Source organism: Melanostigma gelatinosum (genome assembly GCF_949748355.1).
Source record: "Melanostigma gelatinosum genome assembly, chromosome: 7".
In the NCBI taxonomy this organism is placed as follows: Eukaryota; Metazoa; Chordata; class Actinopteri; order Perciformes; family Zoarcidae; genus Melanostigma; species Melanostigma gelatinosum.
The window spans coordinates 11,421,906-11,449,789 of NC_136640.1; the positions used below are offsets into that span (position 1 = coordinate 11,421,906).

Here is a 27,884-nt window from a genome sequence, read left to right on the forward strand (position 1 = left end):
AACCATTCAGTGCTTTGTAAACCAGCAGCAGGATTTTAAAGTCAATTCTTTGTTGGACAGGAAGCCAGTGCAAAGACCTCAGAACTGGGGTGATGTGATCCACCCTCCTGGTGTTAGTGAGGACTCGAGCTGCAGCGTTCTGAATCAGCTGCAGTTTTCTGACGGACTTTTTACAGAGACCTGTAAACACACCGTTACAGTAGTCCAGTCTGCTGAAGATAAATGCGTGGACAAGTTTTTCCAAATCCTGTTGAGACATAAGTCCTCTAATCCTTGATACATTCTTCAGGTGATAGTAGGCTGATTTTGTAATTGTCTTGATATGGCTGTTCAGGTTGAGGTCTGAATCCATAACTACACCTAGATTTCTGGCTTGGCTTGTGGGTTTTAACATCAGTGACTGAAGCTGACCGGTGATTTTCAATTGTTCGTCCTTGGTACCAAAAACAATTACTTCTGTTTTATCTTTGTTTAATTGAAGAAAATTCTGGCACATCCAGTTGTTGATTTGTTCAATGCAGTTACCCAGCCCTTTTATGGGATTATAGTCCCCTGGTGACATAGTTATGTAGATTTGTGTGTCGTCTGCATAATTATGATAACACACTTTGTTGTTTTCCATAATCTGAGCTAGTGGAAGCATGTAGATGTTGAACAGAAGAGGCCCCAGTATTGAACCTTGAGGAACACCACATGTCATTTTAGTCAGCTCTGATGTGTAATCAGCTACAGACACAAAGTATTCTCGGCCCTTCAAGTAGGATTCAAACCAGTTAAGTGCTGTGCCAGAGAGTCCCACCCAGATTTTTAGTCTTTCTAGGAGTATGGCATGGTCGACCGTGTAGAATGCAGCACTGAGATCCAGTAATACTAAGACTGAACTTCTGCCATTGTCAATGTTTAAGTGGATGTCATTGAAAACCTTAACAAGAGCAGTTTCAGTACTGTGGTGCTGTCGAAAGCCTGACTAGAAAACATCAAAGCAGTTATTTACGGCCAAGACCATTGCAGAGGTTAGTAAGTCCCAGTAAAAGTTAAGATTTAAGCCATGGCGTTCATTAGTACAGAAGAGTTATTCATTTTTTGTTAGTTTGTTAACAGCTTAGTTGTTTGCATTTTTTTATGTATTTCTTGTGGATCCCTAAAGTTGATCACGTATTAATTGTGTTATTCATTAATTTGTTAACTCTATCACAGTTGTTCTGCACCATAAAGTCTATAGATGCCATTTAAACCGGATCATTCATCAACAGTGTTGCTTAACTTGTGCATCTTGTTTTGCCTCTATCACACAATGCTCAAAAATAACCTATCGACAAAACATGTTGAGGTATTCTAAATAAGAACATAATGTAATGTTCCATTCTTTTTCAAAAAATATTGGCTACTATGTCTTTTTATTTTCCACCATCCAACAATTCTATTTCTGGTGCAGAATAAACTATTTAGCCATGAGTGGGCTAACATGACTTTTGACTTTTAGTTTAGATTTTTATGTCTTTTGCAATCATACCTCCTGGTAACTGCCCTGGATACAGACCACCAGTGCCGGCAACACCTCGACCACCGCCAACACCTCCAACAGCACCCAAACCTGCAGCAGAGAGCACAGACTTTATGAAGATACTAATATGTTCTGTACTGATTTACACTGATGGCCCCAGACCCCACTCCAGCACAAACAAAAAATTATACTAAACCATTGCAGAGGTTAGTAAATCCCAGTAAAAGTTAGGATTCAAGCCATGTAGTTCACTGGTACAGAATAATTATTCATTTTTAGTTAGTTTGGTAACAGCTTAGTTGTTTGCATTTTTTTATTAATTTCTTGTGGATCCCTAAAGTTGATCACGTATTCATTGTGTTATTCATTAATTTGTTAACTTTATCACAGTTGTTCTGCACCATAAAGCCTATGGTGCCAGCACAAACAAAAAAATGATATTAAACCATTGCAGAGGTTGGTAAGTCCCAGTAAAAGATAAGATTTAAGCCATGTAGCTCATTAGCACAGAAGAGTTATTCATTTTTAGTTAGTTTGGTAACAGCTTAGTTGTTTGCATTGTTTTATTGATTTCTTGTGGACCCCTAAAGTTTATCACGTATTAATTGTGTTATTCATTAATTTGTTAACTTTATCACAGTTGTTCTGCACCATAAAGTCTGTAGATGACATTTAAACCGGATCATTCATCAACAGTGTTGCTTAACTTGTGCATCTTGTTTTGCCTCTATCACACAGTCCCCAAAAATAACCTATCGACAAAACATGTTGAGATATTCTAAATAAGAACATAATGTAATGTTCCATCCTTCCTCAAAAAATATTGGCTACTATGTCTTTTTATTTTCCACCATCCAACAATTCTATTTCTGGTGCAGAATAAACTATTTAGCCATGAGGGGGCTAACATGGCTTTAGACTTTTAGTTTAGTTTTTTATGTCTTTTGCTCGACATCATACCTCCTGGTAACTGCCCTGGATACAGACCACCAGTGCCGGCAACACCTCGACCACCTCCAATACCTCCAACAGCACCCAAACCTGCAGCAGAGAGCACAGACTTTATGAAGATACTAGAATGTTCTGTACTGATTTACGCAACTTGTCTTGGTGATGAATGAGGTACTCTACCATATTTGGCAGCTTTAGCCTGAGCAGGTGAGATGCCCCCGGGTCCCACTCCTGCTCAAAGAAAACATGATATTAAACCACTGCAGTTGTTAGTAAGTAAAAGTTAAGATTCAAGCCATGTAGTTCATTGGAACAGAATAATTATTCATTTTTAGTTTGTTTGGTAACAGCTTAGTTGTTTGCATTTTTTTGATGTATTTCTTGTGGACCCCTAAAGTTGATCAAGTATTAATTGTGTTATTCATTAATTTGTTAACTCCATCATAGTTGTTCTGCACCATAAAGTCTGTAGATGACATTTAAACCGGATCATTCATCAACAGTGTTGCTTGTGCGGCTTGTTTTGCCTCTATCACACAATCCCCAAAAATAACCTATCGACAAAACATGTTGAGGTATTCTAAATAAGAAAATAATGTAATGTTCCATCCTTCTTCAAAAAATATTGTCGGCTCTATCTTTTTATTCTCCACTATCCAACAATTCTATTTCTGGTGCAGAATAAACTATTTAGCCATGAGGGGACTAACATGGCTTTAGACTTTTAGTTTAGTTTTTTATGTCTTTTGCTATTATACCTCCTGGTAACTGCCCTGGATACAGACCACCAGTGCCGGCAACACCTCGACCACCTCCAACACCTCCAACAGCACCCAAACCTGCAGCAGAGAGCACAGACTTTATGAAGATACTAATATGTTCTGTACTGAATTACGCTGATGGCCCCAGACCCCACTCCAGCACAAACAAAAAATTATATTAAACCATTGCAGAGGTTAGTAAGTCCCAGAAAAAGTTAAGATTCAAGCCATGTAGCTCATTAGCACAGAAGAGTTATTCATTTTTAGTTAGTTTGGTAACAGCTTAGTTGTTTGCATTGTTTTATTGATTTCTTGTTGATCCTGAAAGTTTATCACGTGTTAATTGTGTTATTCATTAATTTGTTAACTCTATCACAGTTGTTCTGCACCATAAAGTCTATAGATGACATTTAAACCGGATCATTCATCAACAGTGTTGCTTGTGCGGCTTGTTTTGCCTCTATCACACAATCCCCAAAAATAACCTATCGACAAAACATGTTGCGGTATTCTAAATAAGAACATAATGTAATGTTCCATCATTCTTCAAAAGATATTGGCTACTATGTCTTTTTATTTTCCACCATCCAACAATTCTATTTCTGGTGCAGAATAAACTATTTAGCCATGAGGGGGCTAACATGGCTTTAGACTTTTAGTTTAGTTTGTTATGTCTTTTGCAATCATACCTCCTGGTAACTGCCCTGGATACAGACCACCAGTGCCGGCAACACCTCGACCACCTCCAACACCTCCAACAGCACCCAAACCTGCAGCAGAGAGCACAGACTTTATGAAGATACTAATATGTTCTGTACTGATTTACACTGATGGCCCTAGACCCCACTCCAGCACAAACAAAAAATGATATTAAACCATTGCAGAGGTTAGTAAGTCCCAGTAAAAGTTAAGATTCAAGCCATGTAGCTCATTAGTACAGAAGAGTTATTCATTTTTAGTCAGTTTGGTAACATCTTAGTTGTTTGCATTGTTTTATTGATTTCTTGTGGATCCTGAAAGTTGATCACGTATTAATTGTGTTATTCATTAATTTGTTAACTCCATCATAGTTGTTCTGCACCATAAAGTCTGTAGATGACATTTAAACCGGATCATTCATCAACAGTGTTGCTTAACTTGTGCGACTTGTTTTGCCTCTATCACACAATCCCCAAAAATAACCTATCGACAAAACATGTTGAGGTATTCTAAATAAGAACATGATGTAATGTTCCATCCTTCTTCAAAAAATATTGGCTACTCTGTATTTTTATTTTCCACCATCCAACAATTCTATTTCTGGTGCAGAATAAACTATTTTGCCATGAGTGGGCTAACATGGCTTTAGACTTTTAGTTTAGTTTTTTTATGTCTTTTGCTATCATACCTCCTGGTAACTGCCCTGGATACAGACCACCAGTGCCGGCAACACCTCCAACACCTCCAACACCTCCAACACCTCCAAAAGCACCCAAACCTGCGGCAGAGAGCACAGACTTTATGAAGATACTAATATGTTCTGTACTGATTTACGCTGATGGCCCCAGCACACTCCAGCACAAACAAAAAATTATATTAAACCATTGCAGAGGTTAGTAAGTCCCAGTAAAAGTTAAGATTCAAGCCATGTAGCTCATTAGCACAGAAGAGTTATTCATTTGTATCACAGTTGTTCTGCACCATAAAGTCTGTAGATGACAACAGTATTGCTTAACTTGTGCATCTTGTTTTGCCTCTATCACACAATCCCCAAAAATAACCTATTGACAAAACATGGTGAGGTATTCTAAATAAGAAAATAATGTAATGTTCCATCCTTCTTCAAAAAATATTGGCTACTATGTCTTTTTATTTTCCACCATGCAACAATTCTATTTCTGGTGCAGAATAAACTATTTAGCCATGAGGGGGCTAACATGGCTTTCGACTTTTAGTTTAGTTTTTTATGTCTTTTGCTATCATACCTCCTGGTAACTGCCCTGGATACAGACCACCAGTGCCGGCAACACCTCGACCACCTCCAACACCTCCAACACCTACAACAGCACCCAAACCTGCAGCAGAGAGCACAGACTTTATGAAGATACTAGAATGTTCTGTACTGATGTTACGCAACTTGTCTTGGTGATGAATGAGGTACTCTACCGTATTTGGCAGCTTTAGCCTGAGCAGGTGAGATGCCCCCGGGTCCCACTCCTGCACAAAGAAAACATGATATTAAACCACTGCAGTTGTTAGTAAGTAAAAGTTAAGATTCAAGCCATGTAGTTTATTGGAACAGAATAATTATTCATTTTTAGTTAGTTTGGTAACAGCTTAGTTGTTTGCATTGTTTTATTGATTTCTTGTGGACCCCTAAAGTTGATCACGTATTAATTGTGTTATTCATTAATTTGTTAACTTTATCACAGTTGTTCTGCACCATAAAGTCTGTAGATGACATTTAAACCGGATCATTCATCAACAGTGTTGCTTGTGCGGCTTGTTTTGCCTTGTGGCAGCCGGGGTGGGCGAGCCCAGGGAGTAGTGATGGCAGGAAGGTACTACAGACTACCAGAGAGAAATGGATTGCACTTTGCACACGCCCCCTTAGTGCCAGCAGGCAATCAGCGCAACCAGGCACACCTGAGAGAGCCGGCCAGGGGAGCTTCATGGGCGGAGATAAAAGGAGAAGGAAGATGTGAAGTCGGGGGAAGTAACTTAGGTGAAACCATTCAAGACGGTGAGAGATTGTGAGACTACTTAGCCAACGACCCTGGAACGGAAGACTACCCCCACTGGATTGCCCCCGGCTACTGACCCCTGCTTGGAGGAGAACGACGCCCCTGCCCCATCCCTGGACCGTACGAGAATTGCGCCTTGTGTATCAGACCCCGGAACTGCACCTAGACCCTTCTCTTGCTTAACGGACTTGTATTGGCTGTGTGGCTGCTGTGTCGTTCCCAATATCCCAGTAAAGTATTTCATTGCCACGTCTTTACGTCTCCGTGTCTTTATAAGTATTGCATATTGTCCAGTAACACCCCTGACCACCCCGGGGCTGTTACATTGGGGGAGAATGTGGGCATTCTAACCCGCTTCTGGACAATATCTAATATTTATATTACGCGTCGTATCGACATCAAAATGTCCGCGCCCAACCCTGTGCAGGAGCTTCTCGCAGGTCTCATAGCCAGCAATGCGGAGACTCAGAGGAGGCACGAAGAGGCACTGCAGCTGCAAGTACAAATGCTGCAACTTCAACAGCAAACACAGCACCAACACCACCAGCAAATGGAAAAATATATGGAGGTGCAAACCAACCAACAGGAAGTGAAACGACTGGAGCGAGTGAATCCCTCGCGCTTCCTGGTCAAACAAACAGCCAGTGACGAAGTGGAAGCTTTCCTTCTGACTTTCGAAATCACGGCAAAACGTGAACAATGGCCCGAGGAACGGTGGGCAGACCTGATCGCTCCTTTTTTGACGGGCACCGCGCAACGGGCGTACCAAGACCTAGCCAATATTTCACCCGTCACCTACGCAGCACTGAAGGAGGAAGTGCTTCAGCGTAGCGGGGTGACTCTTCTGACAAAAGCGCAGCGATTTCATGAGTGGAATTATGATGCCACCCTCTCTCCAAGGGCGCAACTGTATGATATCACGCGGATCACTACCGCCTGGCTGATGTCGGAGCCCCTCTCCTTTTCCCCCCTTGATCGGGTAATCATGGATAAATTACTGAGGTCATTACCGTTTGAAGCAAAAAAATTGGCAGGACAAAAAAATCCCCGCAGTCTCGAGGAACTGACTGAGGTAGTGGAGGGCTGGCAAGCGGCGCAGGCTCTGGTGCGTGGGGGAAGACCGCCCAAGATGGAAATATCCCCCCGGCCCCGACTGTTGAAACATGGAGATTCCCCACGAGAGCCGGCCATGAGGACCCCTCCCGTGGAAACCCCCCAGCGCAGATCCCTGTTAAACCCCGACACCCGCAGGTGTTATGACTGTGGGGAGATGGGACATATTGCCTGGAACTGCCCACAGCGGGGGGACGCCCCCATGCCCACAGCTAGCGAGACTAGTCACCCCTGTGGACTACTGACCACCTGTTGGGCCCAACAGGGCGATTTGGCCCCACTCACCCCAGTACGAGCGAACGGGCATGACGCGACCGCCCTGGTCGACTCCGGCAGCGCCGTCACCCTCGTCCGCCCCGACTTCGTCGAGCTACCCTATCTGAAAAGTACCGTATCAGTCACCTGTATTCACGGGGAGACCAGAGACTACCCCACCGCGATCCTAGAGCTTCACACCACCCAGGGGAAGAGCACCGGACCGGCAGGGGTGGTACCCGACCTACCGGTGGACCTCCTGATCGGAAGGGACTCCACTGTCTTCCCGGGGCTATGGAGAGGCCTGGCCAACGGGAAGAAAGCCCCACCACGAAAACCACACCGCACACCCGGAAAGTTGTGTGGGTTCCAGGGGGCCGACCCCCTGAGCTCCACGTCCCCCCTCTCAGAAGGCGCCGCCAGCGCCGCCGTCCGGGCCGCGGAAGCCGCCATCCGTCCAGCCAGGGAGGAGGACCCTCTTCCAGCCCCCGAAGAAAGGGATCCAAGCCAGGCCAGTGAGGACGCCTGGGCTGATTTGTTCCCACTAAACCCCGAGGACCAACCCCTGCCTGCCCCTCTAGCGGGACGCTTCGGGACCGCCCAGCTGGAGGACGCCAACCTCCAAAATGCCCTGCGACAGGTGTCCGTGGTGGACGGCAAACCCATGGATGGGGTAAGACAACTAATTTACCCTCACTTTGCCATTAAAGCTAATCTGTTGTATCAAGTGGTAATGAAGGACGGGGCACCCCTTGAGTTGTTATTGGTGCCCCGCCCTTTTGTGTCGGTGGTGCTCCAGATGGCCCACACCCACCTGTTGGGGGCCCACCTGGGGGTGGAGAAAACCCTGGACAGAATCAAGGCCCGGTTCTACTGGCCCGGGGTGAAAAAAACGGTGGAGGACTACTGCCGGAGCTGTCCGGACTGCCAGCGGGTCGCCCCCCAGCCGCACCATCGCAATCCGCTGATCCCCTTACCCATTATTTCAATTCCCTTCAGTAGGATTGCGATGGATTTGGTGGGACCCCTCCCAAGGTCCAGTAAGGGATTCCAGTACATCTTGGTGGTGCTGGATTACGCCACTCGCTACCCAGAGGCCATTCCCCTTCGGACCATGGCCACCAAAGGTATTGCCAGGGAATTAATGATGTTATTTTCTCGTGTAGGCATCCCGGACGAGATCTTGACTGATCAGGGGACCCCCTTCATGTCAAGAATCATGAGGGACCTGTGCGGGCTAATGAAGGTAAACCAGTTAAGAACGTCGGTATACCACCCGCAGACAGACGGCCTAGTAGAGAGGTTTAATCAGACCCTGAAACGGATGCTCCGGAAAGCCATGGAGGCAGACGGACGTAATTGGGATCAGCTGCTCCCTTTCCTCATGTTCTCCATTCGTGAGGTTCCCCAGGCCTCCACGGGATTTTCCCCCTTCGAGCTGCTGTACGGAAGACGGCCCCGGGGACTCCTCGACCTGGCCAAAGAGGCCTGGGAACACCAGCCATCACCCCACCGTACGCTGGTGGAACACGTGGAAGAGGTAAGAGAGAGAATGGCAACAATTTGGCCGATGGTTCGAGAACACATGGCCGAGGCCCAGACTGCCCAAGCCCGGGTCTACAATAGGGGAACCCAGCCCAGAGAATTTAGCCCGGGGGACCGAGTCCTGGTATTAGTCCCCACATCTGAGTGCAAATTCCTGGCTCGGTGGAATGGACCCTATGAAATAATGGAAAAAATAGGAGAAGTGAACTACAGGGTAAGACAACCAGGGCGACGACATCCAACAAAGGTGTATCACATTAACCTGCTAAAAAAATGGGTGGCCCGTGAGGCCCTATTTTCCCTCTCTCTCTCTTCCCCTCCCACCACAGGAAAGACGGAGGCAGTAGAGGTCCCCATGGGAGAGCAGCTGACCCCCAGCCAAAAGCAAGACCTCCGCGAGCTAGTGGACCGATTCCGGGACGTCTTCTCCCCAGAGCCGGGGTACACCGACCTCATCCACCATCACATACATACCGAACCTGGGAAGAAGGTACGTCTCAGGCCGTATCGGGTGCCAGAAGCCAGGAGGACCGCCATTGAGACAGAGGTACGCAAAATGTTGCAGGCGGACATAATCGAGCCCTCCAGAAGCGAGTGGTGTAGCCCCATCGTCCTCGTCCCCAAACCTGACGGCTCAGTCAGGTTCTGCAATGACTTCCGCCAGCTCAACCAGATCTCCAAATTCGACGCCTACCCGATGCCACGAGTGGACGAGATGATCGAACGGGTAGGGAGTGCCAGATTCATTACCACCCTGGACCTCACGAAGGGCTACTGGCAAGTGGCCTTGGCCCCCGAGGCCCGAGAGAAGACAGCCTTCGCCACCCCCGAGGGGCTGTACCAGTACAAACGGCTCCCCTTCGGTCTCCACGGGGCCCCACCTACCTACCAGAGGCTGATGGACCAAGTCCTTCGGCCCCACCGAGAGTATGCCGCGGCGTACCTAGACGACATCGTCGTACATGGGGAGGAGTGGGGGACCCACCTGCGTCGGGTCGACGCCGTGCTCCGAGCCCTGAGGGGAGCGGGGCTAACAGCTAACCCCAAAAAGTGTCGCCTCGGCCTCCGAGATGCGGATTACCTGGGGTACACCATTGGGCGAGGTTGCGTCAAGCCCCAGGTAGGGAAGGTCGAGGCGATCCGGGAATGGCCCCGCCCCCGCACCAAGAAACAAGTAAGGGCATTTATTGGACTGGCGAGCTATTACAGGCGATTTGTCCCCCACTTTTCCTCCCTTGCAGCTCCCCTGACGGACCTAACAGGAAACCGGCTGCCAGAGCGGATCCAGTGGACAGCAGAGACAGAGGAGGCCTTCGAGAACCTCAAGAGGGTGCTGTGTTCAGAACCAGTGTTGGTGACCCCGGACTTTGAGAAACCGTTGGTGGTCCAGACCGACGCATCAGAGACCGGGGTAGGCGCCGTCCTGGCCCAAGTACAAAATGGTGAGGAACACCCGATAACATACATCAGCAGAAAACTCTTGCCCAGGGAACAGAAATATTCCACAGTGGAAAAAGAATGCCTAGCCATCAAGTGGGCCCTGGGCGAGCTCAAATACTACTTATTGGGACGAAAGTTCACTCTGGTCACCGACCATGCCCCATTGGTATGGATGTCAAGAAATAAAGAAAATAACGCCCGGGTCACCCGCTGGTTTCTGTCTCTGCAGCCCTATGCCTTCTCTGTCGTCCACAGATCCGGTGCCGCTCACGGAAACGCCGATGCCTTGTCCCGCAGGGACGCCTGGTGTTCCTGGAGCAGTCCTCCCCCCAGGTCAGATTTAAGGGGGGGGGTGTGTGGCAGCCGGGGTGGGCGAGCCCAGGGAGTAGTGATGGCAGGAAGGTACTACAGACTACCAGAGAGAAATGGATTGCACTTTGCACACGCCCCCTTAGTGCCAGCAGGCAATCAGCGCAACCAGGCACACCTGAGAGAGCCGGCCAGGGGAGCTTCATGGGCGGAGATAAAAGGAGAAGGAAGATGTGAAGTCGGGGGAAGTAACTTAGGTGAAACCATTCAAGACGGTGAGAGATTGTGAGACTACTTAGCCAACGACCCTGGAACGGAAGACTACCCCCACTGGATTGCCCCCGGCTACTGACCCCTGCTTGGAGGAGAACGACGCCCCTGCCCCATCCCTGGACCGTACGAGAATTGCGCCTTGTGTATCAGACCCCGGAACTGCACCTAGACCCTTCTCTTGCTTAACGGACTTGTATTGGCTGTGTGGCTGCTGTGTCGTTCCCAATATCCCAGTAAAGTATTTCATTGCCACGTCTTTACGTCTCCGTGTCTTTATAAGTATTGCATATTGTCCAGTAACACCCCTGACCACCCCGGGGCTGTTACAGCCTCTATCACACAATCCCCAAAAATAACCTATCGACAAAACATGTTGAGGTATTCTAAATAAGAACATAATGTAATGTACCATCCTTCTTCAAAAAATATTGGCTACTCTGTATTTTCATTTTCCACCATCCAACAATTCTATTTCTGGTGTAGAATAAACTATTTAGCCATGAGGGGGCTAACATGGCTTTAGACCTTTAGTTTAGTTTTGTATGTCTTTTGCTATCATACCTCCTGGTAACTGCCCTGGATACAGACCACCAGTGCCGGCAACACCTCGACCACCTCCAACACCTCCAACAGCACCCAAACCTGCAGCAGAGAGCACAGACTTTATGAAGATACTAATATGTTCTGTACTGATTTACGCTGATGGCCCCAGCACACTCCAGCACAAACAAAAAATTATATTAAACCATTGCAGAGGTTAGTAAGTCCCAGTAAAAGTTAAGATTCAAGCCATGTAGCTCATTAGTACAGAAGAGTTATTCATTTGTATCACAGTTGTTCTGCACCATAAAGTCTGTAGATGACAACAGTGTTGCTTAAATTGTGCATCTTGTTTTGCCTCTATCACACAATCCCCAAAAATAACCTATTGACAAAACATGTTGAGGTATTCTAAATATGAACATAATGTAATGTTCCATCCTTCTTCAAAAAATATTGGCTACTATGTCTTTTTATTTTCCACCATCCAACAATTCTATTTCTGGTGCAGAATAAACCATTTAGCCATGAGGGGGCTAACATGGCTTTAGACTTTTAGTTTAGTTTTTTATGTCTTTTGCTATCATACCTCCTGGTAACTGCCCTGGATACAGACCACCAGTGCCGGCAACACCTCGACCACCTCCAACACCTCCAACAGCACCCAAACCTGCAGCAGAGAGCACAGACTTTATGAAGATACTAGAATGTTCTGTACTGATTTACGCAACTTGTCTTGGTGATGAATGAGGTACTCTACCATATTTGGCAGCTTTAGCCTGAGCAGGTGAGATGCCCCCGGGTCCCACTCCTGCTCAAAGAAAACATGATATTAAACCACTGCAGTTGTTAGTAAGTAAAAGTTAAGATTCAAGCCATGTAGTTCATTGGAACAGAATAATTATTCATTTTTAGTTCGTTTGGTAACAGCTTAGTTGTTTGCATTTTTTTGATGTATTTCTTGTGGACCCCTAAAGTTGATCAAGTATTAATTGTGTTATTCATTAATTTGTTAACTCTATCACAGTTGTTCTGCACCATAAAGTCTGTAGATGACATTTAAACCGGATCATTCATCAACAGTGTTGCTTGTGCGGCTTGTTTTGCCTCTATCACACAATCCCCAAAAATAACCTATCGACAAAACATGTTGAGGTATTCTAAATAAGAAAATAATGTAATGTTCCATCCTTCTTCAAAAAATATTTTCGGCTCTATCTTTTTATTCTCCACTATCCAACAATTCTATTTCTGGTGCAGAATAAACTATTTAGCCATGAGGGGACTAACATGGCTTTAGACTTTTAGTTTAGTTTTTTATGTCTTTTGCTATCATACCTCCTGGTAACTGCCCTGGATACAGACCACCAGTGCCGGCAACACCTCGACCACCTCCAACACCTCCAACACCTCCAACAGCACCCAAACCTGCAGCAGAGAGCACAGACTTTATGAAGATACTAATATGTTCTGTACTGAATTACGCTGATGGCCCCAGACCCCACTCCAGCACAAACAAAAAATTATATTAAACCATTGCAGAGGTTAGTAAGTCCCAGTAAAAGTTAAGATTCAAGCCATGTAGCTCATTAGCACAGAAGAGTTATTCATTTTTAGTTAGTTTGGTAACAGCTTAGTTGTTTGCATTGTTTTATTGATTTCTTGTTGATCCTGAAAGTTTATCACGTATTAATTGTGTTATTCATTAATTTGTTAACTCTATCACAGTTGTTCTGCACCATAAAGTCTATAGATGACATTTAAACCGGATCATTCATCAACAGTGTTGCTTGTGCGGCTTGTTTTGCCTCTATCACACAATCCCCAAAAATAACCTATCGACAAAACATGTTGCGGTATTCTAAATAAGAACATAATGTAATGTTCCATCATTCTTCAAAAGATATTGGCTACTATGTCTTTTTATTTTCCACCATCCAACAATTCTATTTCTGGTGCAGAATAAACTATTTAGCCATCAGGGGGCTAACATGGCTTTAGACTTTTAGTTTAGTTTTTTATGTCTTTTGCTATCATACCTCCTGGTAACTGCCCTGGATACAGACCACCAGTGCCGGCAACACCTCGACCACCTCCAACACCTCCAACAGCACCCAAACCTGCAGCAGAGAGCACAGACTTTATGAAGATACTAGAATGTTCTGTACTGATTTATGCTGATGGCCCCAGACCCCACTCCAGCACAAACAAAAAATTATATTAAACCATTGCAGAGGTTGGTAAGTCCCAGTAAAAGTTAAGATTCAAGCCATGTAGCTCATTAGCACAGAAGAGTTATTCATTTTTAGTTAGTTTGGTAACATCTCAGTTGTTTGCATTGTTTTATTGATTTCTTGTGGATCCTGAAAGTTTATCACGTATTAATTGTGTTATTCATTAATTTGTTAACTCCATCATAGTTGTTCTGCAACATAAAGTCTATAGATGACATTTAAACTGGATCATTCATCAACAGTGTTGCTTAACTTGTGCAGCTTGTTTTGCCTCTATCACACAGTCCCCAAAAATAACCTATCGACAAAACATGTTGAGGTATTCTAAATATGAACATAATGTAATGTTCCATCCTTCCTCAAAAGATATTGGCTACTATGTCTTTTTATTTTCCACCATCCAACAATTATATTTCTGGTGTAGAATAAACTATTTAGCCATGAGGGGGCTAACATGGCTTTAGACCTTTAGTTTAGTTTTTTATGTCTTTTGCTATCATACCTCCTGGTAACTGCCCTGGATACAGACCACCAGTGCCGGCAACACCTCGACCACCTCCAACACCTCCAACACCTCCAAAAGCACCCAAACCTGCAGCAGAGAGCACAGACTTTATGAAGATACTAATATGTTCTGTACTGATGTTATGCAACTTTAGCCTGAGCATGTGAGATGCCCCTGAGTCCCACTCCTGCAGAAAGAAAAAATGATATTAAACCACTGCAGATGTTAGTAAGTCCCAGTAAAAGTTAAGATTTAAGCCATGTAGTTCACTGGTACAGAACAATTATTCATTTTTAGTTTTTTGTCTTTCTTTCTTGTGGATCCTCAAAGTTTATCACGTATTACTTGTGTTATTCATTTGTTAACTTTATCATTGTTGTCCTGCACCAAACAATGTATAGATGGTAGTGAAACAGGATCATTCAACAACCTCCGGTCTACAGTGCTGCTTGTTTTGCCTCTACCACATCGGCAAGACCTGTTGAGATAGTCTAAATAAAAAAATAATGGAAGCCACATCTGACCATATTGTTCTTCCAAAAAGACTATGTCTTTTTATTTTCCACCATCCAACAATTATATATCTGGTGAGGAATAAACTATTTCGCCATGAGCGGGCTAACATGGCTATTGACTTAGTTTACTTTTTTTATGTATGTTGTTAAACATCATACCTCCTGGCACCTGCCCTGGATACAGACCACCAGTGCCGGCAACACCTCCAACACCTCCAACACCGCCAACACCTCCAACACCTCCAACACCACCCAAACCTGCAGCAGAGAGCACACACTTTACATACACATATATTCTGTACAGATGTTACACAACTTGTATTTTGTTTTCCTTGATAAAAAATGGTAATGAATGTGGTAGGCTACCATATTTGGCAGCTTTAGCCTGAGCGGGTGAGATGCCCCCGGGTCCTACTCCTGCAGAAAGAAAAAATATATTACCTATTCTTTGGTCTATTCTACCTTTTTACTCCATATCAATTAACAATACACTCGTAAAAACACACACCAGTTCCAACAGGATATCCAGGCCTTGACTCGGGGCCACCTATTCCTCCCGGAAGTCCAGCGCCAACATTTCCGAAGCCGTAACCTGAAACATTGTAATGTGAGGCATCATTAATCATTGAGCTGATGCAACAGATATTCCAAAGTTTTTGCAGAATATTTAAAAAAATATATTTTTTACCAAAAGGCAGTTTGCCACCTCCAGGTTTTGCTCCGTAGCCGCCTGAAGGTGAAAAAAACAGCATTTGAGAGAATGTCGAGCCAGAATGATTCAGTGCATACACACATGATCAGATGCAACAAAGGGTTAAAGTTAATACAAGGAACGTGTAACAGGTTATGAAACAGTCTCAAGTTAATACTGTTGACTCTATATGACCTATATAAGCACACGTTCTACAAATGTAAAACATACCCGATTCTCTAGATGTCAAAATAAAAAAAGAATGTAAGCCATTTAAACACATCACATGTACACTGAAAACCTCATGTTTCAGTGTGGCTAAAGACTGTGGTCAAATGTCTGGCCACTGTCTCTTTCCGTCTCTACCGTCATCATCTCCTCTTAACCATCAGATATAGGCAAAAATGCAAGATAATAACTAGTAATATGTTAAAGGCAAGACCACCATTTCAGTGATCATACAGTTGTGATTATGAGGACGATCATAAAAAGTAGCGTAAGAAAAAGATCATAGTAACAGAATAGATATTTTCAAATGAATTCAGTTTTGTAGACCTGTCATCCTTTTATTGATGGGATCTTACAGCTGTTTTATGGACATGTGGGAGTTGGCGAGCTTACTATATTTGAGCAAAGTTTAGTTACAGCGTGAATTGGCTCATCCACTGCGGGACTAGAAGCACAAGGCAAGGCAAGGCAAGGCAAGGCAAGTTTATTTGTATAGCACATTTCAACAACAAGGTAATTCAAAGTGCTTCACATAAAACCATTAAAAGCATCAAAACATAAGGCTAAAGAAAAGGAGATTTAAAAACAATTAAAGAAACAGTGTAAGAAATAAAATTCAGTAGTAAAAAGTAAAGGAGATTTAAAACATACATTGAAACAATAATCGATGTCTCCCTGAGACATTACGCTGCACGCAATCAACCATACACTGCCGTAATTCTGCAATTACTCGCACACAAACCACGTCTGGAAAAGATCTCCGCCGATCTGCGTTTTATAGTGTACGCCTTGCACGAACTCGGTCCCGGAGGAAATGGCGATATATTGTGCAGTCCTTTTAAAACCATTAAAAGCATCAAAACATAAGGCAAAAGAAAAGGAGATTTAACAGCAATTAAGAACAGTGTAAGAAATAAAATACAGTAGTAAAATGCAGAAATGCACAGTAGCATTGCTGTTGGAATCTCTACCAAGCAGGTGAATGGAGGCTAAGTTCGGCTTTTGGAGTCATCAGAAAGTTGGAACTAAATGAATAAAAAGTTTCTCGGGTCCCTTAAGACACGAGTCCTCTCTTTGTAACCAGTGATAAACCCATCATAGAAAACCTTAGGCCCGTACCCATAGAGGTTTCTATAGGGCGAGTAAGACTGTCTGTATGCTGGATAAATCACCATCAGCATCATTATATGAACTGAAGAGTTCAACTTCTGAATAACACAGTTATAGATCCAGACCACACCTTGTAATTTTGGTGATTTGAGGGGGTATCCATGGAACACACCGGGCTGCATCGGCCAACCGTACCCGCGGCTTCCTGTGACAAAATAAATCAATTTAAATCCTAATCCTAATCAGCTGATACCAATAATACAAACATATATATATATATGTGTTTGTAATACAGCAAAATCACAAATAAAGTTACCTGGTCCTTGACCCCCTTGTCCTCCCCCTCCAACTGCATAAGATAAATCACATAATCCAATTAGACACCGAAGGAATCAGCCAGCTAGAACTCACTCAGGATTTTTAGCCTCAATGGCGATTAAAGAAATTCAAAATGAAGCATGATTAAAAAATGAAATCTTACTTGACTTGGAATTTAGGTCAGTTCCTGTGGCAACCCCAGGCAGAACTCCACGTCCACCAAACCCTGAAGGAGCCACAGGCAACCCCCAAACCCCCACAAGAAAAGCCTCATTAATAAATCGCTGTACAGTCCTTATTTGTAAAAGCATTGAGCAGTCCAATGCTTAAACACTTGACAAATAGTGAGAAACAATGCCTGAGATTAATCTATGAATAAGACAAACCTTGTCCTGGCACCAGTCCACCTTGGTAAAGTCCAGGCACGCTTACACCTGCCAGAGCAAATGAGAGGATAGTACTTCACTTCTGCATCCACAATTAAAATGTGCGAGGGATCTGGCATGCATGTGCAGCAAAAATCTGTTTTTTAAAGCATTTATTGAAAAGGAAAATGTCAATCATTCTGACAAAACACTACAACAAAAAGAGCCAGGCAGGATGCAGCAAAGCCAGGCGGGTGCTGCTGGCATTTGTTGTCTGTAATCTTTCTTTTGCTGTTTATATCATATTTTTTATCAGTGAAATCCTCTTTGGAAGAGAGATCATAATATTGGAAGTTGGATTTTGAAAATGGGCAAATTTTTCCATAGCCTCTTACTAGCACAGCAGAGTCAAAGTTAAGCAAAACCTATAACAACAAATAAGAATGTAGGCATTACATTTCACAGGCTAGTGTATGTATGTATGCATGTGTAATGTATATACTATAAATCCAACGTTTATTTGGTTCCTTATTATGTATCCTTGCGCTGTAAAGCACATCAAATAAACTATATTGTATTTGAAGTGCAATGGTAGTTGCACATGCAAAGAAAAAATTAATTTGATGTGACTCTGCTGCCTAGTGAACTGCATCCTGTCTGTCTTCAGCCTTTTGAGTTTATTGTTGAGTCTAAAAAACCTGGCACTTTGGCAGCTTTCTTTCCAGCACCAGCACCACCTCCTCCTGGGAGGCCTGTCTGAGGAATAACAGGCACTGAAAAGAAAGCAGATGAAACAAATAGTGTGAAAAAACATCTTTCTTGTTTGGTGCTAACTCCAAACAACTGTAACTATGATTCCTGCATCCCAAGAACTCTCAACACAGTTAACCACTTTCTTGAATTTTTTTTTCTTTATTACATTAGGAAGAGTAATATATTTGGAGCCCAAGGTGGCTCTTCGTCTGAGAAATCATTCACGTCTTATACCTGACGAAGAGCCAATTTGTGGTATGAGATGTTGGTGGTATTCCTAAATCCTAAAGTGGAAAAGTTAAAGGTAATGGGAGCGGTGTTTCCAGTCCTTGGGAGGCCGAGATCACAATATGACAAACATAAAAAGTGCAAAATAACATTAAAGGAATGATGTATCATGTGTCTTGCCTCCAGCAGGTAGTGCGGCTCCAGTTCCAGCGCCTCCACGACCTGCTCCCGTCCCAAGCACAGTGCCTCCAGTCCCTGTTTGAGACAAAAATCCAGAATATAAATATACAATTTTAGGTTTGAGGTCATAGTCGTTGAACATCAGAGTGATGAAAACCTTACAACACAAGTATTCTACAGTTGAACATCTCATGGCCGCTAGAGGGCCCTGTGATACTGAAACGCAGTAATGAGCAGGTGTGTGGTTTGTGCCAGACTTGACCTCTTCAGCAGGGAGTCAGATTCTTAGATTTACTGTTGGTATTGAGAGCAGCTATAAAAGAAACCATAATCAAAAGCAACATGGTTGAGTTTTAATCTAAGGCAGCCAGCACGCATGGCATTCGCCTTGCCTCATCAAATGCCTCATTTATTTGGCTATCCCCTCATGGAGGAAATGAGCCGTCAGCTTCACTTGTAAGGGGAGTATTGGCAGCAGGATAAAACACATTGGTTTGTTTGTTTAAACTTTTTATTTTTTTATTTATCTTAAACTCCCTGTACTTAGCCGGACAGACATTGCGCACTGCCTTTAAGTATGTGGCCTGGGAGATTTGGTGAGGGAATGTTTTGTCTTATTTGTGCTCTTTCATAGGAATTAGTTGGTATTTTGAGTGTCATGCAATTAGTACACACTGATTTCAAGAAACTGTAGTTTTGTCATTGCCAACTAATACTTTAGAGTAGGCTCTTTGCCATAGTACAGTCTTGGCCATGATCGGGCCCTGCAGAGGCCCTGCTTCATCAGCCTGCCTAATTTCAAGTACATTATGTGCACATACACGGCACGGACTCTATTTCTTTTGTAAACGCATATATTTCAGTACAGTAAGAGAGAAATTAGCATCACAAAATTGTTTTTGAATATATTGAACCCAATACACCCAAACATCCCTCAATAAATCCCACTCCACCCTCATCACCTCATCACCACAGACTTTGAGGTCAGGCTGTGCTCTGTTGAAGTTCAAACAGTCCAAGGTTTTCAGGTACATCATAAAAATGTACGTGTTTGCCAAACAGTGTTTTTCATGCCGAGTTACCATTAATGCAAAACATTCATTTTGGCTTTCTCATAACATGAAAGCGTGCAGATCTATCAACGTTCACACATGTGAACTCAGGTCAAGCTTGTTCAGTAGTCTGTCATCAGGCCAAGAATCAGCTTACCTCCATGTGGTAGCAGAGGGCCTCCTGCAGCTGTGATTACGACAACCAGAGTTTCAGTGGTATTCGTCAATATAAAAGATTTAGGGAATAATCCCCAAGGAATCTAATTATTGTGCTTTTTTATGTTCACGTCTCAGCAACTACTTTTAATGTGGGACAGTGCTTGAAGCAAGCATGAACCAAACTGAATATTTCTCCAGGTGATTACCTCCTAAACCAGGCAGCTGGGTAGATGACCACCATAGCCAGTTGATGGATGTTACCTATACTGATAACTTATTCCCCAATTTGAACCTTAAAGCGCTGAACAAACCACACAAAACATTATCGTAACATTAGGAAGAGATAATGTTTCCTAAAAGTTCATTCTAAATAGCATACCATTTCCATTCCACCTCTACACGAGAAATATGAGAACCGAACTTGGGTCCATGGAGTTTAAGGCATTTTTACTGAAAGTTTGAAACTGAGTGGAAAGCCACACTATATCACGGCAACCATCAAAACAAACTCAATACAAGTGGTGCAGGATCAGTGTCTCATTCCAACAGCCAATATTACATTATCATGTTTGATGACCCCCAGTTTCCATCACATTCATTGAGCCTCCTGCACAGGTTTTGAAGGAATGCTTGATTTTTTAAGTCAAGAAAAAAAGTGAATCTTCATTTGTTGTTGTCCAATGGTAGCATCCATAAACAAAAGATGCAAGGTTTGAAATTGAAAGTAAATATTGATGCAGACATCAATTTTACATAAGATGAATCAATCAAATGTCTGATTTCTGCAATGTTTTTGACATATGACAACTTGTATGGTCAGCTAAAGCAACATCTTTCCATCTGACAATTTATAAATACACTCAAAGTAGCAAAGGACGTAAGAGAAGTCCATTCCACCAGGTCCATGCACACCAGGGGACGGCCATAGAGTAGGTGACGCTAAATGCAGTACTTCTTCATAAATGTCACTGGGTGTCAAATCGGAGCTCATGAGGGCCCTTAAGTTGTCCCATCTGACAGACTTATCTTTGAAAGGAAAAGGATGCCATTATGGGTTTGATATAGAATATCAACCAATCAATATACCAATCATTCAACTCGTGGCACCAATTAACTTGTGCCATCACTGCCTTTACAGGATGCTGTTACATTTCTATCAAGACATTTTCTGCCATCTGCTCTACCTCTTTTAGCAGCCTTCTGTCCAGCTCTTGGGAAAAAGCCCCCTGTGCCGCCACCATATCCACCATATCCACCATATCCACCATAACCACCATAACCACCTGAATGAAACAAAGCAGCAAAGATGAGTGAGGAATACAATGTATGTTTTTATACAGAGAATATAATGTTCTACACTTCTGTCAACTAAATGTTGGGTACACTCTCACCTCCTCCATAGCCTCCAGCTCCACGACCACCAGCTCCCACACCACCGGCTCCTGGATTGCCGTAACCTGGATGGGAAAGATGGACAGGTAGTAGAGTAGTGAGAAAGAAATGTAGTACAAACTGTAGATGAGGGCAAGGGGAGTCTAAGAAAAGAAGCATAGCGTTCGTCACTGTGGCTTTCAAATGAAAATAAAGCACACGAAATATGACACAATATCACGTGTACTTAATGAAGTTTGATTGAATAAAATTAAGTTTCTAGAGCAAAGGACTGTAGTTGACCCTCACTGATAAAAAAAAACATGAGAGATCAAAGATCACAAATATGGATATAATCTCGTTATGCTGTATTCAAAACACTGGAGGGAGCAGTCTGTTCTTTCCAAGACCAAAAGTCCCAAACTAACCTGGTGGCAAATCCTTTTGGCCTGACATTTAATTAGTTATATCCAAGCTTGGGGTTCTGCTTGCTGACGAGAACAAAACAATGTGAGAAGAGTGGGAAATGGAAAAAGTAAGTAAAGAGGGAAAGAACCTAAACTAAAATTCTCATCACCTGCTCATGCATTGAAAGACTGGACAATCCATAAAAGTGGACAAGCCCAAATGTACAGCCAATAACATTATGCATGTAGAATATATATGGAATACTTTTCAAAGTACTGTTGGCCTATCAGCACTAAGTGAGTGAAGGTGGGATCTGATTCAAATCTAGATGTATTAAGTGGAACTTAACTTTCTCCAGATAGCTGTCAAAGTGATATATTCCTGTTTTGTAGGGCTAACAAAGAGACTCCATGTTGTAGAACATGTTGGGCAAATTATTCTCAGAATTGTTTTTCTCAGAGTTGTATTGAAAGAAGCTGTTAGCTGAACAAGTTCCCCAATCAGAGACAAACATGTTGGAGTAATGAATGTGTCTAATTCAAGAGGACATTTGAATTCTGCCAGCAGGCTAGTCCACCAAGGAACTTGTTTTCAACAATACTTGTAAGCCAAGAAATCTGGGGTGAGAACAAGTAAGCTTGGGAATGAAGCTGAACAAGGGCGTGGGGGGGGGGATCAGACTGGAGGGTGAGAGCTTTACGTCCAGCAATCTGCAGGGTGCAACGACGAAGAGTAGGAATGTGCTGGGAGAGACTGAGAGAAAGTTGGAAGTGTGGAGTTTCATGACCTAGTCTAGTCAAAACAAATGTGGGCATTGGTCTTGCGAAGAGCTTGGCAAACAGACTGAGCATGCGAGCCCAAATGCTAAGCTAGGCACCCTTGCAATAATCCATCTCCTTCAAAGCTTTCAGCTCGATACTTCTCGATTGCTCAACCATCCCCAGATGCACCTCCAAGTAATAACAGCAGTAATCAATTCTTATATAAATCAGACTGATCTCTGGCTTTCCCTTTGCCAGTGTCTCTTGCATTAACACAATGAATCTGTCTTATTTGTCCCGTTTTTATCAGTGAGCTTCACAAACCATAAAAATAATTGAAAGGAAACAGACAAAAACAAGATAGTTACAAGAATTTTGGAACATTGCTGATGTCTGAAACCCTTAAAACAATTGTCTGGCTTAAAATATTCAGAATGTCTCATGTGGTTTATGTGTTTTGTCATTTTGATTGTTGGAAATACACATCAAAGTCTGTGAGATTATGCGTGTCAATGGAAGAGAAACATGAAGAGAGTGGAGACAGGCAGGGCTGTGGAGACTTTTAGCTTATTCATCCATCATCTGGCCCACCTGTGCTTACATGTGCATAACCCGACCTGGCTCTGGCAGCTGCCACGTAGAGCTCAACTCTCTGATTTGAGATGAGGAGACGCAGACACGCAGAAGTCAGCCTGAGAGGATGTGTGTGTGTGTGTGTGTGTGTGTGTGTGTGTGTGTGTGTGTGTGTGTGACCATGAGTGCAGGGCGTGGGCAAGGTTTAGACAAGGACGAAAGGAAAATAAACTTTACAGTATGTAGTTCTGATATCACTAGACACCGGGAAAATGAAACGCTCTCAAGTAACAAATACTAGTCTGAAGGTTGTGCATTTTCAAGCTCAAAGTGAGAGGACACGCTAACACAATCTGAACCATTGTCGGTTCCATCCCCTGATTGTGGGAGGAGGGTAGAGTTTTTGTCCAAAAGCTCTCTGTTTAGCCATATTTACACCATCCTGTCAACTCAAACAAGCATGCTTTTGTTGGACTACAATTGTTACAGTACATCAGCTCACACAAATAGACCTATCTTCGCTAACATATTATTGGAAGTCGACACCAACGTTGTTTGTTGTCAAGAGCCACACACATGGAAAGTCTGCACCATGATGCTGATATCAAATCATCACTTTTCTTTGGTGCTGCTCCCAGTATTTGGTTGATTGATTTGAAGGATTTCTGTATACTAACGTAGTTTCTCTGTAACTCTCAAGGCATAATAGGAGGCCAGAGAGACCACTTGAAACCCCAACTGCCTTCAGACCTTGGACCAGCAAACCCTACAAAAAGGTAAACACACTGAATACATGATGGGGACAACAGAAACCCAATACTGCACAGGGGGGGGGGGGGGCACTCAGGGCTAAAAGAAATTGAAAGGTAAGTGATGCAGAACTGCAATGCATCATAGTTTCCTCCATTTAGATTTTAAAAAAGAAAAGAAAGTGTGACAGACACATGGCTTGCTAGCCAGCTTCCATTCAGAAAAGACCACTGGCTTTCACAGCTGTGCAGTGACAAGTGCACCTGCAGATTGTTGAGGTGAAATTTGGGATGATGTGGCAGTGATTAATTGAGCATCGCCTAATGGTGGTGATTCATTTGTGGCGGCTTGCTTAAGAATGATCTCAGTGAGGGTAAACAAGTATAGACGTTCTCGGACAAGGAAGGAGTCTTGTTTTTAGAGGAATGAAAATGTGATGAGGTACAGGCTCATTGCCTCCTTCTGTACCATTTCATGTGCATTGGTATTTAAATTGAAGTCTGACACTGGAATAAAACTGGCCAGACAGCATGAATAGATCTTTCAGTGACTAGTCATGTTCTTAAACTCTGGTCCAATACAAGTGATGGATGTGAGCCAGTGTGAACAGACATAATCTGGTTTCAATCTCCAAACTGAAAGTCTTGCTCGTGCTCCATTGGGGTTGGGTAAGGTAATCTTCTGTTTCAGAACCAGAGGAGTACAAGAAACATTAATCAAAGCATTGACTTTCAGTCTCTTGCTCTTGTTCTCCCCGTTTCTCCATCCTTTTCTCTTTTCTCTCTCTCTCTTTCCTCTCCAAAAGTTGTGAGGGGGTTGCGCCGACCAGACCTGAGGTGCTAATAGCAGCAACCAGAGGAAGCCAAACGTGAGAAGCGAATGATGGATTTGCCCGCTCCTTTCTATCTCCTCCTTTTTTCTCCCCCTCTCCACATTTTTCTACTTTGTGAACCCGCTGGGCCTGGTGAAGGGTTTCATTTAAGAGAGCAAAGAATTCCATGGCAGAGATCCACTGTAACTGACGGCAGACCTGCGGAAAGCAGACTTTGGAGCTGGAGCTCTGGAATGTCCAGGACATTTTTGAGACTTGTTTCTCACCGTTTTATTTATTTTAGCTAATTTTTAATCACGCAAACTGCCTCAGAACAAATGTCTGTTTTCTGAAAAGCCAAGGGACCGTTTGAAAAATTGAGAGCCACAGAAGAAGTGAGTCTTCAGCTAAACACTGGATTTGCTGTACAAACCATCAAACCACAAACACACAAAGAGTAAAGGACGGTTGCAACAAGCAAAGAGGAATGCTATGGCAGTGCAAATGCTGCAATAGCACATACAGTGATGGAACATCTTCATGATAAACTCATCTTCAAAGGCCTTCTGGAGGTCCCCAGAGGAGCCGCATTTTACTGTGATTGACAGGAAGATACTGTTCTTCGGCTGTGGTCCCATATAAATTTTCACTTTGAAAGCAAAGCCCACCACTATGTCCTTCACTGCCATGACACCATATTGTTATCAGTATCAAATTATCACACTGTTCTACTTCCAAGTTGGTGGATGGATTGCATTCCTACGAGGTGACGCAGTACAAGCTGGATGAAGCAGAATGATGCGAGGTGCTGTAGTGAATCCAGATCGCGTGAGACAAGTGGACACATTCAATCTCCCCTTACGTCCTCCCCCCTTCCCTCTCCTGTGACCTCCCCTGCTCCTTGTCACTTCCAGGTTCTCTGTGCTGTCAGTCACAGGCACTGAGCTGCGAAAAGCTGGACTAGTCACATGTTGGACAAATTATGCATTCACAAAGTCACACCACTACACACACAATCTGTCTCCCACTCTGGCTGGTGTAAGCCAGCTGACTTTGGCGGCTGGCCTTTCATTGTTTTCACTTTCCTTTTCCATGGAGTCATTGACACTATCAATGAGAGGTCCCAAAAGCCTCAGCCTCCCTCTTTTCCAGATGACCCCAAGTGCACAGTTGTCAGAGCTCCTATGGACAAACAGGGAAAGGGTCTAAGGTCTCCTCATATTGTAACATCTTTGCTTTAGGGGCAGCGTCCAGATCCAAATCAGTGTAGCCATTGTTGGTAGGGGGCATCATTTCTGAAAATTTCTATAGGGGCCAATTGCGTCACACTAAAGAAGAGAATACGCTCTGTTTCGTTGTGTTGTAAGGACTTACAACGATGAAGCAACTTTGGATGGTCTCATCAACCCACACATTTTGGCAGGAGAACACATACATCATCTCTGAGGAGTCCCACTAATGGCCCCAAATGAACGTTAACTGTAACCATTATACGCTATGTGGATTACAAGCACTGCCACCGTGCCAAACTACTGGAGGTTGCTTTGCCCAGTGACGTCTGTGGCTGTCTGACCTCACCAGCCTGAATCCTGTTGAGTCTCTCACCTCCGCAAACACATGTTGTATTTCAAACACATCTGTGCTATGACCATCAGTGCTGTCCCTTAATTCAAACTGTGTTCATTTGGACACCATGCGACCCGTATCCACTGTGAGTTTGTGATGTCGTTGTTTATGCTACAAGTCATAAAGAGCAGAACAAGCAATGCTATAAGCTTTCAAGTCGACCAAACACTTCTCAGTTTTTCCCAGTCTTAGAGTTGAGAGCCTCTGCTGATCTACGTTTTATCCACTTCTAAAGGAATGTCACAATTGCTCTGCCAAGACTGAGTCCCTGAGTCTGAGGAGTTATCCTTAACCCAAAGCTCGTACCATCGCCCATTCTAGCTTGGCACACACACTAACAGCATGTACTGTAAAGCCATGCGGACGAGGCAAACACACTGCAAGCATTAGAGTATACAGTAGTACACAGGGTACATGTGCACTGAGAGAATCTTGTTTTTTTTTTTTAACTTCTCATTTCCAATAAGTATGTTCCCAGCCTAGAGAAGTTCAACTGTGCAAATGATACACAGGGCCAGACAAACAGTCAACAAACACAGCCATGGTATGTAAAGTTGGCCAAGTGTGTTTCCTCTTCCAGATGGTCCGCATATGCATCTAACTGTAATTCTACTGAATTCAACTGGTTCAACAGGTCGGCTCAACTCAAAACAAGCACATTGAAACGTTGACGTTAGTTTCATTGAGTCAGCCTCAAGAGCACTTCATGTACAGGCTATGATCTTTGTGGAGCCATCTGTGGCATTTCAATATGACAAACACATTTGGATGTTCTACAAAGGAAAACAGGGTGAAAATGTAATTGCCATTGACAGTAGAAAAGCTGTTTACCAAATTGTACATTACATGTTTGCAGAGGTTATGCAACATGGGCTAACACATCAGGACACCTACTGTACGCGGTCAAAGCTAAAGTCTTTTAAAAAAAACATTCATCTTCACAAGTAATTTAGTCCAGCACCGGGTCGGGATAAGTATTGAGAAATCCAGAAATCCAATACTCTGAGGTGAGATAAGGTCAGTGAGTCATATCATTTCAAAATACAAGATTGTTAAAAATGACTACAACTGCACTGGGAACAAGCAAAAAAAAAGACTTTCTATTGCATTGACTATTACAAATCCTACTGCATTTTAAAAGTATGCTTATGAGTTGTGAAGCAACTTATGATGCAACATTCTCCCCCTTTTGTTGGACATTTTAATCAGCTACAACTATACTCACCCAGCGTGGGCTCCAATAACCCAGAAAACATCATAGAAATTACTTACTTAGCCACAAATCCACAAAACGGGCCATCAGTTTTAATAGTCTACCTCTACCTATTACTACAACAAGGTCATTCAATGGGTGATCTGTCTTCATGGACTCTTTCCCCAACACTACATAAACATCACTTAGGCTGTGCTGCCAGATGGACGATGGTGGTCCATGCTCCAGACTTGCTGGCAAACGGAGCAGAGGAGAGTTTGTGAGAGCATGCAAAGGGATGGCTCATCAACTCACCCAAAGGCCATTATACTGGTAATAACGTGCTCGCAAGAGAACTACCATGCAAACACCACACACGACAGGCTGGTGAAAGGCTGGAGAGCTGTTGTTGAAGACGCGAACAACAACATCTGGTGACATCATTCACGATAAATAGTTGGGGAAACATGTATTTCCAATGAGAACAAACAAGCTGTGATGGCTGTGTAAATATTGGGTGAATCGAGTGTGGGGTTGGCGTGGGCTCCGACAATAAAAAAAAAAAAACAGTCTCCTCTGCAGACAGTTCAAGTTCCAAGATATTGAAAGCTTGACACTGAGACTCAGTGGAGAACAGATT

The 27,884-nt window shown here is 43.5% G+C and overlaps 2 protein-coding genes across 20 annotated transcripts in view; one reads left to right on the top strand and one right to left on the bottom strand.

The window, feature by feature from the left end:
* elna (elastin a) overlaps positions 1 to 27,884 on the bottom strand; it is a 58,889-nt gene that overhangs the window by 16,069 nt on the left and 14,936 nt on the right. For 8 of the 18 annotated variants that reach the window (XM_079271860.1, XM_079271863.1, XM_079271869.1 and 5 more), the window contains 25 exons: positions 21,144 to 21,209; positions 20,937 to 21,035; positions 18,542 to 18,616; positions 18,079 to 18,153; positions 17,402 to 17,449; positions 17,179 to 17,241; positions 17,014 to 17,046; positions 16,828 to 16,902; positions 15,357 to 15,398; positions 15,177 to 15,260; positions 15,035 to 15,085; positions 14,828 to 14,926; positions 14,151 to 14,240; positions 13,454 to 13,534; positions 12,753 to 12,842; positions 12,004 to 12,084; positions 11,436 to 11,516; positions 5,362 to 5,412; positions 5,181 to 5,270; positions 4,604 to 4,693; positions 3,906 to 3,986; positions 3,214 to 3,294; positions 2,636 to 2,686; positions 2,465 to 2,545; positions 1,514 to 1,594 (listed from right to left, as the gene is read on the bottom strand). In XM_079271860.1, the coding sequence (XP_079127986.1) occupies positions 1,514 to 1,594; positions 2,465 to 2,545; positions 2,636 to 2,686; positions 3,214 to 3,294; positions 3,906 to 3,986; positions 4,604 to 4,693; positions 5,181 to 5,270; positions 5,362 to 5,412; positions 11,436 to 11,516; positions 12,004 to 12,084; positions 12,753 to 12,842; positions 13,454 to 13,534; positions 14,151 to 14,240; positions 14,828 to 14,926; positions 15,035 to 15,085; positions 15,177 to 15,260; positions 15,357 to 15,398; positions 16,828 to 16,902; positions 17,014 to 17,046; positions 17,179 to 17,241; positions 17,402 to 17,449; positions 18,079 to 18,153; positions 18,542 to 18,616; positions 20,937 to 21,035; positions 21,144 to 21,209 (1,839 nt within the window). Of the gene's footprint in view, positions 1 to 1,513; positions 1,595 to 2,464; positions 2,546 to 2,635; positions 2,687 to 3,213; positions 3,295 to 3,905; positions 3,987 to 4,603; positions 4,694 to 5,180; positions 5,271 to 5,361; positions 5,413 to 11,435; positions 11,517 to 12,003; positions 12,085 to 12,174; positions 12,226 to 12,752; positions 12,843 to 13,453; positions 13,535 to 14,150; positions 14,241 to 14,827; positions 14,927 to 15,034; positions 15,086 to 15,176; positions 15,261 to 15,356; positions 15,399 to 16,827; positions 16,903 to 17,013; positions 17,047 to 17,178; positions 17,242 to 17,401; positions 17,450 to 18,078; positions 18,154 to 18,541; positions 18,617 to 20,936; positions 21,036 to 21,143; positions 21,210 to 27,884 lie in introns of all 18 variants that reach the window. The other 10 variants (XM_079271861.1, XM_079271854.1, XM_079271865.1 and 7 more) reach the window with 9 other exon arrangements.
* On the top strand, positions 8,276 to 11,034 carry LOC306779830 (uncharacterized protein). 2 transcript variants are annotated; one of them, XM_079271870.1, is made up of 2 exons: positions 8,276 to 10,294; positions 10,548 to 11,034. In XM_079271870.1, exons 1-2 carry the CDS (start codon positions 8,317 to 8,319, stop codon positions 10,634 to 10,636), a joined length of 2,067 nt encoding a protein of 688 aa, XP_079127996.1. In that variant the 5' UTR covers positions 8,276 to 8,316; the 3' UTR covers positions 10,637 to 11,034. The 2 variants fall into 2 exon arrangements, with proteins under 2 accessions (XP_079127996.1, XP_079127997.1); XM_079271871.1 differs by lacking the exon at positions 10,548 to 11,034 and having other exon boundaries at positions 8,276 to 9,972; positions 10,094 to 10,214.

Bases quoted from the DNA above. Each gene is read 5' to 3' on its own strand.
- LOC306779830 (XM_079271870.1), top strand. From the start codon at position 8,317: ATGGATTTGGTGGGACCCCTCCCAAGGTCCAGTAAGGGATTCCAGTAC. The intron at 10,295-10,547 runs GTGAGGAACACC...TGTCGTCCACAG, and splicing joins CCTGGCCCAAGTACAAAATG to ATCCGGTGCCGCTCACGGAA.